Genomic DNA, 12,214 nt, shown 5'->3' with positions numbered 1-12,214 from the left:
TCATTATTTGACTTACTGAAGTCATTTCACCTTTATAAACCTCTGTTTCCTCACCTATAAACTGAGGATAAAAATAATGCCTACCTCACAAAACAGTAATAAAAATTAAATGAAATACCATATGTATAGGGTATAGAACAATGTCTTACATTTAGTAAATACTCATATGTTGGCTTTCATGATTTATTATTTTAAATGCTCAAATATCTGCTGAATGAATGAATGAACAAGTAAGTGCATGATACTTGAGGTCTCTGGATATTCTACACTCTGTCTCATTCCTCTCCCTCTCATAAAAATGTCTAGTCAAAGACAATAGAAAAAAACAGAGAAATTATCTGGTGCTTAAAGTGACAAAGCTAAAAAGTAGCATGCACTATTTATAGCTGTTATGGGTTGAATTATGTCCCCAAAAAAAGATGTGTTCAAGGCTTAACCCCCACTACCTGTGAATGTAACCTTATTCGGAAATAGGGTCTTTGCAGATGTAATCAAGTTAAGATGAGGTCACACTAAATTAGGGTGGACCCTAATCCATTATGACTGGTGTCCTTCTAAGAGGAGAAGAGACACAGAGGGAAGACAGCCGTGTGAAGACGGAAACAAAGATTGAAGTTATGATGCCTCAAACTAAGGGATGCCTGGGGCTACCAAGGACTAGAAACAGCAAGGCAGGATCCTGACCTAGAGGTTTTGAAGGGAGCATGGTCCAGCCAATACCTTGATATAGGACTTCTAACCTCCTGAACTCGTAAAGAACAAATTTTTGTTGTTTTAAGCCACCTAATCTGTGGCACTGTTATGGAAACCATGGAGTATGAATACAGTTGTAGTTATAATTTTCCCCCCATGTGTCTTTAAAATAACAACAGTTTCTGCATTTAAAAAAGAGATACATATTATGTATTAAGACTTAAGAAAACAATTAAAGAATTGTAGAATCCTAGCAACAATTCCATGGCTCACCATGTCTAAGTCATATACTTTGGGAATTGATTCTTTTTTTTTTTTTTTTTTGCGGTACGCGGGCCTCTCACTGTTGTGGCCTCTCCCGTTGCGGAGCTCAGGCTCCGGACGCACAGGCTCAGCGGCCATGGCTCACGGGCCCAGCCGCTCCGCGGCATGTGGGATCTTCCCAGACCGGGGCACGAACCTGTGTCCCCTGCATCGGCAGGCAGACTCTCAACCACTGCGCCACCAGGGAAGCCCTGGGAATTGATTTTTAAGATTTTATTATTTAGAAGCATACCTGCCTCAGGTAACTAATGAAAGAATTATTCATTAGATTTTGCTACTTCCTTAAAAAGCAAATTTTTCCTTCTCATTTTCAGTAACAACTTTGATGTGAGTCACAACAGCCATCAACGCAATACATAATAAATTGGAACATATATAAAGTGCTTTGAAGTGTTCAAAGAAATAAGGTAAAATTTGCTTTTTTTAGCAGGAATATTATAAACTGACCCAACTAGGGGAAAATGTATGCTATAAGTTTCACTGTCTGGATCCAGACTTCTGAAAAGCTTACAGAAGAGGAAGGGGGTTCAAAAAGAAAAATAAATTTAAATTGGCTCTTATACTATAAGGAGGTATAGACATCTAAGTACATGCAAAAACAGACAAATGAAACAAAAAAGAGGTTTAGGCCCAATTTTAGGTCACTGTCATTTGTTTTATGAAGAATGAGAGCTTTCTGATTGGTTGGCTATTTTATTATTCCTGCAGAAAAGCTATTAGAAGACAGTAAGAGACAAAAGAGAGAATAAAAAAAGAAAAATCAGAGAGACAGAGGATCAGCAGTAACAACAGAATCCAACACATTATGTAAGAATGAGTTGGTGATAAAGGATACGGTTTAACTAAAATTGACCTGACCCTACTCTAAACATCAGGTACAGTGCTAGCATACAGGAGGTCAAAGAGCCATATGTATCACCATATAATAGTAAAAACAGGTCTCATCTACTGTGTTGTGGTGTAAAGCTATTAAAGACACTTCAATACATATAAATGACATCTTTGGATGGCACTGTTGAAGTGAGTGAATGCTCACCGGCCTTACACCTATACCAAAACAACGTAGCTGCGTCTACACCAACACGCACAAGAATGAGAAAAGGCCAGGTCGTATGTTCTAATGACAAAAAACAATGATGACTTTCCCAAATCATCAAGAAAGGACCATATTCAGAATTCTTAGTTCTGACCAATTAAATCACTTTGAAACCAATTAGGGTATAAATAAATAATTAAGAAACATTTTTAAGAAAGCAGGGGAGTAAGGCATATTTTAGAATGACTGCCAAAAAAAAATGTTAACATGCTAAATTTATCTTTTAAAGTGTTAATCTTGAGTTAACCATAAAATCTGTCTATTCAAATTAGATCATTTTGAAGATTCCAAGTAACTAAGATTACATTGTTTGAAGTTGTTTTTCTAAGAGTGGTAAAGAATTTTTTCTAATCCATCTACAGAGTTTTTCAATGTCAATCATAAAAAACCTTTACAAAATGATGGCAATAATTAAATAATTTCTGATATATAAAAGCATGTAGCAGAAATAGGAGTCTGGTCTCACTGAAGATATATTACCATGAAAGTAAGCTAATACAAAATCAGTATGACTATTAACTAATAAATTATGACCACAGGGCTTCCTAGGTGGCACAGTGGTTAAGAATCCACCTGCCAATGCAGGGGACACAGGTTCGAGCCCTGGCCGGGGAAGATCCCACATGCCGTGGAGTAACTAAGCCCATGCACCACAACTACTGAGCCCATGTGCCACAACTATTGAAGCCCGTGTGCCTAGAGCCCATGTTCTGCAACAAGAGAAGCCATGACAATGAGAAGCCCGCACACCGCAACAAACAGTAGCCCCTGCTTGCCGCAACTAGAGAACGCCCGTGCACAGCAACGAAGACCCAACACAGCCCCCAAAAATTAATTAATTAATTTTTAAAAAATTATGACTATAGAATAGGCCCTGTACAGAAGAGTACAACTCATATTGTAGATATTATAACCCTAATCCTTATACAATGTTTGGCAAAAATTATGAAATAATGGATTTAGGAACTTTTGATATTGTATAATTATATAAAAGGGGCCCAACCCAAACAGAATCACTTTATTGGTTAAGGTACCCAGCATTTGTGACTTAAAATGTCATTTACACAACATTTCATTATTGGTGGATTCATACAATTATGATTATTAATTCAATATAGATTTTAAATTAATATTTTTTCCAAATCCAGTATTTCCTGCTTCAATTATCTCAAAAATAATAATCTCCATGTATTGATATCTTAAGATGACAACAGAATAACTGAAGGAAACATTACAGTATAAGAAGTTATATCACTCATTTAACCTATTTCTTTCTCAGTAACTATAACTTGTGAACATGACCAGAACAAGTTTAAAATTAACATCTCTTGAATAGATAAGAACCCTGATTGCTCATTTAATTAAGATGTATCTCTATGAACAAGCAAGAAATAATCAGGTGGTAAAATTTTTTGTTCCTTACATGCAAGAATGCCTTGGCAAAATACACCTGTCATCACTGGAAAGGATAAAGTTTCAATAACCTTTAGAACACAAGTCTAAATTTTCTTCCTTGAAATTGGGTTTACAATTATTTCAGGAAGAGTGTGGAACACTACTTACATTTGATGAAGAACTTGTGCCATGGCAACTCCATTAGTCAGCTGTTTCACATCCTGACAAGGTGCAGCAGTATTGAATGTCTGCAGCTAAAATGACATAAAGCAAGTTACTTAACTGCTTTACTCCCCTCCCCCCTCAATTTATATACATGAATGAACACTAGAGAGAAAACTGTTTTGTTTAAATAGACCCTGCCAAACAAATGAAATTATACTAATATGTTTCTATGACTGTTATATTTTTATAAGAATACTTAACATTTCATAAAATCATTACCATACCTAATAGTCAAACGTATTGATGTCATGCATGAAGTACTTCAGAATTTCTGAAAAACACGTGTAGAACTCTTAAGATAGTAATAGTCTGTGTTTTGTCAATTTTTAGGAGAATAACATCAGGAAAAGAATTTTAAGATAACCTAACATCTGCAAGTTAAAATTTCACTCATATCATTTGGTAGGAAAACAAAAGCTAGAAATGTCAAGTCTAAAACTACCTAGTTAATCAATAAGCTCTAAATAAGGCAGGACTTCTGCCTGTTATCAACAGTTACCCTTAGAGCATGAACAGTCCAGGGCCCACCAATCACGTCAAGTTGTATCTATCTAGTTTGGCTTTAGATGCTACTAACTTTTCAAATCTCTGTGTGTTAAACATTCATGTACATTTTAAAAACAGAAGTGAAACAGTGGCAACTCTTCCTAATAAGCAAATACAAGATAGAGGAATTTTTTTAAAGCAAATTGCAACAGAGCTCAATGGATTATATACTTTCTCGAAATCTAATCTCAATCCATAAATATCTTAAATTAAATATACTATGATTCTTTATTCCCTCACATATTCATCTCCTTTACTATTCAATTATAATTCCTTAGTTTACCACCATAATACACCTTTAGTGGTTGTTGTATTTTGAGATTCTACAAATCTGTCTCCATTATCCTTATACAAAGTGGAAGAATGACACAAACTACGTAAATCTAGCCACAGTTACTTTCAAAGCACAAAGATAAAGATACTTTACTGAGCTTCTACTCTACGTAGGGCACTGTAGTATAGGAAGGAGTTACAAGGGAAAAACACCAGGTTTCCACTCTCAAGTCGCTTCAATCCAGAGTTAAGGAGAGGAGAAAAAGACACAAATCATTTGCAGAAGATGTCACTTCTAGTCTCATGACTGCAGTATGCACAAAATGTTCCAAAATATACAAGAGTCAACTAACCTAATTAGGGCTTGTATTTATTAAAGACTTCTTAAAGATTTATTTATTAAAGACTTCTTAGAGATGATTCCAATGGATGACCCTGAGTAAAGAAAGGGCCAGGGGAAGGAAACTTCAGGAAATAGCAACATGATAAAAGCACAAGTACAAGAAAAGATATGGTATTTTTAGGTAACATGCAGTTCAGTATTGCTGGATTTCTCTGCATGTTCAGTTGTTAAGGGAGACAACCAAGGGGATAAAAAACAGGCATGCGTCAGAACTCGGGGTCATGGCAACAAACTTGGAATTATCCTTAATGGTATTATCTATATCATAGGGAAACAGTAGAATGGTTTCTACCTCACAAGTTGGTTGTGAGAATTAAATAAATTAGCAAACACAGTGTACTCAGATCAGTGCCTGGCACGTGGTACAAACTCAACAGCTGTTAGCACATTAGCTATGAGTCAGGGTTTCTCAAAGTGTGGCATCTAAGAACAATATGTAACAGAATCTCCAGACAAACTAAATCAGAAAATCCCCAAGTGATTCTTATGTACATCAGTTCTTTAGAACCATTGCTCTGGGTGATGAAGAATCACTAAAGAGTAACAAGGAAGAGACATCTTTAGTATGTTTTGGATAGTAGCAAGAGTGACACAGAGAATGGGAGAGAGTAGCTTTACGCTTGCTCAGTTAGAAGGCTCCTGCAATGGTCTTTTTGACAACATGGAATGCTAAGATTAGTTAGGGTAATGCTGACTAACAGGACAGCGTGAATTCATGGAATGTTTAAATTATAAAATAAGAAGGATTTTGCAGTTGGGTGGATGTACAAGGAAGAAAAACCCCAGGGTTTAGGGCATCTTTAAAAGGAAGATAATCATATACGTTCGGGTAAAATGTGGCTCCCACTTCTCAACCCTTCCTACTTACACATTACATCATTAAGTTTCTACAAAATGGATATGATTAGTGATTTTAAGAAGGCAATTTCACGAGACACAGAATATTAGGCAAAATAGTAAAGAAATATGTAAAAGGAGTAAATACACTGAGTGCCTCATGGTCCACCACGCCCAGATTAAGATCAATTTCTTCTTTTTACAGCCATGAAAAGTATTTCTTGGAAGCTCTTAAACTAGTTGCAAAATAAATTAGGTAACAGAGAACGTCACTTCATTTGGCTAAATTGAAAGACTTTATAACCAAGAAGTGTGAATGAATTATAAAGCTCAGTGAGGGGAGTGAAGCCAAAGCAGTGGGACAAAAGAAAATGTACCTTTCAGACTACTCTTCATAGAGGTGAAGATGCAAAAGTCTTTTGGTGAGTGACCCAGAAAGGACAAACAGGGCTTCCATCACTAAACACAGTGCTCTGGCAAATAGCATCTTACTTTCTTCTTTATTTTTAAATAAAGCAAACAATCAGAAATGTGGAAATGCTGTTCCTGAACTGCTTCAATATAAACGTCAAAGAAATCAAGGAAGAAAAGGGGTTTTCACCACTGATACCCAACAAAAACTCAACTTTGGGTCAACTTTATTCTCAAATTATTCTCAAATTCTCTTCCGTCAGCTGCTCATTTCAGAAAGAGAATCACTGCTCTGAGTTTTAAGATCTTCATAAAAATGATTCAGCCTTTTTTTTTTTTTTTGTAACTTGGGCATACATTCGGTATTAGTTTTTCCTTCACCAGCATGTTGAAGGCAAAGAATGAAAGAACCAAGTAAACCATTAAGGAAAGCCTGGTCCAGCACTCTAACTTTATTGAAGAAATTAAAGTCCAAAGATTTAAAATTTTCAAATCACAGAGCCAAAATGCAGAATTAAATTTATCTTCACACACGTACTTCAAACTCTCTCTACCATGTAAATGATGCCCAAATTTATCCTTCAGCCCTGAATGTTTTGCTAAGTAGCAGTATAACATTTCTAAGAACTAACTATTTTAAGGTGAGCTCCAAATCATAAAATATAACTTTTAAAGAACTGCCAAAACAGGCATCTCTTCACCTAACCGACTTTTCTTGATGACCTCTCTGTTAAGGATGGTTCTATTGTCCTAGAACAATGTCCAGTACTGAAAGAACACAGTTTACTACCAGCTGTCTTCTCACTTCCATTATAACGTTTTTTGTGTTTTTTTTGCGGTACGCGGGCATCTCACTGTTGTGGCCTCTCCCGTTGCGGAGCACAGGCTCCGGACGCGCAGGCTCAGCGGCCATGGCTCACGGGCCCAGCCGCTCCCCGGCATGTGGGATCTTCCCGGACCGGGGCACGAACCCGCGTCCCCTGCATCAGCAGGCGGACTCTCAACCACTGCGCCACCAGGGAAGTCCCATCATAACGGTTTTTTAATCTTATATCTCCTACAACTTCCCCTCAACACGCAACATTACTTAGCTTGGCAGGGAGCACATTCATTAAGAGTCCAGGGATATCATGACAAAGGTGTCTTCCATTACCTTCTTTCAATCTATCCTCAAAGAAGACTATTACGTTACTGCTAGAAGTTCCTCCCTGTGTCTGGAAAACTCATTTCTCTTGATTTCTACTTGTTGAAATTCATCAATCCTCTATGAAATAGTTAAAAATTTATCCTAGGTATCTACAAAAACCTATATACTTAGTGGTGAATAATGTATGGTGAAATACTAGTCTCTGATGTCAGGACCAAGACAAGGATATTTACTATCATCACTTTGATTCAATGTTGTACTGCAGATCCTAGTCAGTTTTTGTTTCTGGGAATAAAGCAGAAAACAGGTCAGACAAGAGCTCTGACCCCAAAGTGCAAACGAGATGACTTCAGAAAATGTTAAGTGTTACAGACACAACAAAAAGGGGTTAACAGGTTACAATGGGATAGGAGTAGGAGACAGGTAGGTCACTCACTGTCACAGACTGTCTCTGAAAGATGACAAGAGACCCAAGAACTGAATGGTGAGAAGCCAGCCATTGGAAGAACCAGAAGGAGGATATTTTAGGAAGAGGGAAGAGAAGTTAAAAAGCCCTGATGCATCAAAAAAAAAAAAAAAAAAGGAGCTTGACTTCAAGAAACAGAAAGTCAACACAGCATGGTGGGCACGGAGGAGTGTGGCATGAGACCAGTTTGCAGAAAGTTGGGGAGGTGAGGTAAGACCAACTATGCAGTAGCTGACGAACAGCAAAGTTCACTGGGAATCATCCAGAGAGGTAAAGAAAAGCCTAGAGGCAGGAACTTAAGAAACTAAGGCAGAAGATAATTTCACAAAGGAGCCATCAATCAAGATAAGGATAATATAATAGTTCCCAGTCTGCCAATCCCAGTACGTGAAGGCCTTAGAGAAAAGAGCTCAAGTGCAATGGGCTGAGGAGTAAATTAAAGCTCAAAAAGTATAAAGGATGAGTACTTAAAAATGCAAGAAATATGACTGTGAAGGAAGAGGGGGAATACAGTGTAGCTTTAATAGGGAGTGATGGCTCTTTTTCTTTTTAAGAGAGGGAAGATTCGAGCAAGTTTACATGTAGAGAGGAAAGAGCTAATGGAAAGGAAAAAAATAAATACCAAAAGGGGATAAATGACAGAGCAAAGTTTTACAAGAGGTGAAAGAGGTGGACCTAGAGCCAGAGCCAAAGATAAGGAGGAGGTCGTTTTCCTGATGGGGAGAAGGTTTGGGGCTCAAACAGGGTACTGATAAAGGTTTGCAAGGAGAAGTAAGAGAGGAACTGTGTGGTTATTCTTAATCATAAAGCTGGGCAGTATACAGGAACAAGAGAATTTGGCTGTAGCAGCATTTGAGAGGCAACAGTCTGCACGTTAATTCCATTTTCTCCATAGTGTTTCAGCAGCCTGAGAGAGAACTGGAGAAGCGAACAACCAGGTATACTCTGTCACCTATGATTCCTTATCTTTCCTTATATTATAAATAATATTTTTACATGGGACTTCCCTGGCGGTCCAGTGCTTAAGACTGTGCTCCCAATGCAGGGGGCACGGGTTCGATCCCTTGTGCGGGGGAACTAAGATTCAACATGCCACATGGCGCAGCCAGAAAAATAAAAGTAAATATAAATAAATAATATTTTTACAGTTTTTAAGGAATTTTGCCTTCCATTATAAAAAATACACAGCTCTGCCTACCACATCAATTAAAATTGAAAATTCTTTGATTATGCTTGATATCTTTCTTCCTCAGTGTCTTACACAAAGTAGGAACTTCACTATTTATTAATACTGATTAAAACAATGGATACAGTCACAAAATATTTTAAATTTTGAAATACAATTCAAGAAAATCCTATACTTCACCACCAACTCTCATGTAAGTCAATGACATCATAAAGACTAAGTTTACTAGGTAAGTCATGTTTAGAGCAACAATGCAACAGATTAGGATACACCCTTTAATTAGTCACTTGTTTAATAAAACACATCATTAGAAGTAATGTTGCCTTGTTTCATGACAGCCTTAAACATGGCATCTAAATCCCAATACTTCTTTTTTTTTTTTTTTTTTTTTTTTTTTTTTTTTGCGGTACGCGGGCCTCTCGCTGTTGCGGCCTCTCCCGTTGCGGAGCAACAGGCTCCGGACGCGCAGGCTCAGCGGCCATGGCTCACGGGCCCAGCCTTTCCGCGGCATGTGGGATGTTCCCGGACCGGGACACGAACCCCTGTCCCCTGCATCGGCAGGCGGACTCTCATCCACTGCGCCACCAGGGAAGCACTCCCAATACTTCTTTTAAGTGAAAATACAGATGAACACTTTGCTAATTGCTTTTAACTCAGAAACTCCAGATGCTTGCATTCTACTTAAAGCAAAAGCTATTTACCTCCAAAGTGTAACGGTTGCTTTACATTATGGTTATTTCCAATAAACTTCACACATTGTCAGAAACCTTCCCTAATTTCTCATTCTTTTGAATTACATGCATTGTGAGATAGACAGGGAATCTCATCAACCAATTACCGCCTCCTAATCCAGTCTGTTTACATTCCATTCTGCACACAGTCCCCTACACAAAACTAAACAACTGGTTTAGGGATGGGCATCATTGACAGCACCTTGTGGACCATCGAGCATCAACCTTGCCCAATGTGGGTTAGAAGCCACACCTGAATGTCAGCTCTCTCTGATCGCTGAGCACCTCCAAAAGGTGACAGAGACATTGTTTTGCTGGTGGGAATAGTGGGGACAGATCCTGCCCGTCCAAACCCAACAAATTAACAGAAATACTAAACGTGGATAAAGTGCAAACGAAAATGCCACGTTCTTTTCTTTAAGGAAAATGCTTGTCCATTGGAAGGGGAGGGGAACAAGTGAGAAAAAGGGAATACATGCCCCCACCCCTAACATATCTTCTGATCCATGCAGGAAATACGTGGAAACATCTCTTCTAAGAGGCTTCTACAAAAATGGATGTCCTGGGGTCAGGGAGAAGCAATGATCCACTAACTAAAACCACCTCTTGGTCACCCGTGTCCAAGTAGAGGAAGGTGCTTGCAGTGGGAGGGAGGTTTCAGCGGGGGTCTTCACTCCCAAGTGACACAAAGGTCACTGTGGGAAGACTGTTCAGCAGACGGAAGGCAAGGGTGTCAGTGGCCCAGAAAGTCTAGGGCTTGGGCGCAGGGCAGGGGCAGAAAATGGGAGAGCAGGGAGTAAAGGGATGGGCGCTTGGCTCCCGCCACAGCTGTTCGGAGCACGATCAGGGCGGTAAGACGAGCCTCCTCCGTCCCGCCCCCCAGAGCTCCCTTTACCCTCCCCCCGCCCTCGAAGACATAAACACACGCACACTCACTCACGGACGCACACCTGCCCCGCGACCCGCAGGTGGCACTCTCGCGGTCAAGGGCGACGCGAGGCGCGGAGGGCAATGCGCGGAGTCCGGGGCGCAGGTGGCCCCCGCTACGGCGCAGGTGGTCCCCGCTGCTCCGCAGGCTCACCTGAGAGGTGCCAGTGACCAGGCACCCCCCAGGACCTCTCCGCGGTCTCCCGGCCCCCCTCGCCCCCTGGTACTCACCCAGATGATGAGGCTGTCGCACAGTGGCAGCTCGGACTGCGGAAGCGGCTGCGTCTCTTCCATGGCCGGGACTGCCGTCAACTACACCGCTGACACCAAAACCTCCCTCCTCCCCGCGCTCCGCCAGGCGCCGGTGTCGAGGACCTGCTCGCCCGTCAGGAAAGCTCGGTAGCCAGGCCCAGCGACCGCGCCGCTCACGCGCGAAGCCTCGCGCTGCCGACGTCGCCGGCGTAACCCCCTCCTCGCCGCTGCCCCTGCCCCGCCCCGCAGTTCGCCCCCTCCCCCGTCTGGCCCGGGCCGCGCAGCTCAGCACCTGAGCCCCGCCCCCTCCCCTCCCTTCCCCTCCCCGCCGTCCTCCCACCCCTCCTTTCCACTCCGGCACTCCTTTCCACTCCGGCACACCTCTCCCCTCCGCACTGAGTGACCTGGGCGCGCACCAGTCACAAAGAAGATAGGTGCCGGAGGGGGACGGGTGGGGCGGGGAGGGGGCGGGAAGAGCGGGAATAGGTTGAGCAGGAGGGATTGCTGATTGGACACGCCCTCTTGGGCTTCGACCAATCAACGTGAGACAAGACTGTGCCTCCTAGAGAGCGAGCGAGACGGTGGGAAGGGGTTTATGACCTGGCAGGTGCAGCTAGGGTGGGGGGCAGCGAGTGCGCGTGCGCGGTTGGGGGTTGCTGAGGCGCAGCCCCAAGGGCAGAAGCGGCCACGGGGGCCTAAGGGTACGCAGGGCCGGCTTGGGCATCTTCCGGCCTCCTTCCTCGCCGGTAGGACAAGCTCCTGGCTACAGCTATGGAGACCCACACTGCTTCCACAACGTCTGCAGAAATAGATCCTACCCGTGAATAAAAACCACTCCAGATAGGGAGAGTTGATTTTCTTCTAGGCTCTCATTAGAAAACGATATTTTAATTTGCAGATAAGGCAAAGAAATGTGTTTCCTATGGGAGAAAAATACTATAAAGCTGCTTAAATCAAATAAGCTCTCACGAGATTACAAACCATGGGCAATTTTATTTTAAATGAGGCAAAAGGTAGGAAAATGAAAAATGAAATGATCTTTTAGTTTTCAAAAAACATGGAAGATATCAATGTACAATGCTTCTTATTTTTCTTTAACGGTTGAAAACTTGTCTTTTCTGAGAATGTTCATGGGGGAGGGGGAGGTGTAAAATTGGAAACTCTCCAAGGTACTGATGTATAGCTTAGGCTATTGAAATGGGCTGGCATATTGTTAGTCTTGCTGTTGATTTACATCACTTCAACTCATTCATAAACTCATCAATTCATGCTCTGTGTAAAAATGCAGCTGGATCCTTTCTA

The 12,214-nt window shown here is 41.2% G+C and overlaps 1 protein-coding gene across 1 annotated transcript in view; it reads right to left on the bottom strand.

Moving 5' to 3' along the window:
• HOOK1 (hook microtubule tethering protein 1) overlaps positions 1-11,025 on the bottom strand; it is a 67,688-nt gene extending 56,663 nt beyond the window's left edge. The window contains exons 1-2 of the mRNA XM_079943824.1: positions 10,892-11,025; positions 3,677-3,762 (exon numbers count right to left, since the gene is read on the bottom strand). Of these exons, the coding sequence (XP_079799950.1) occupies positions 3,677-3,762; positions 10,892-10,954 (149 nt within the window). The 5' untranslated portion in view covers positions 10,955-11,025. The remainder of the gene's footprint in view (positions 1-3,676; positions 3,763-10,891) is intronic.
• Positions 11,026-12,214: the final 1,189 nt, after the last annotated feature.

Source organism: Stenella coeruleoalba (genome assembly GCF_951394435.1).
Source record: "Stenella coeruleoalba genome assembly, chromosome: 1".
In the NCBI taxonomy this organism is placed as follows: Eukaryota; Metazoa; Chordata; class Mammalia; order Artiodactyla; family Delphinidae; genus Stenella; species Stenella coeruleoalba.
Note: the sequence above shows the minus strand (reverse complement) of the source record. Positions and strands in the feature narration are given on the sequence as shown.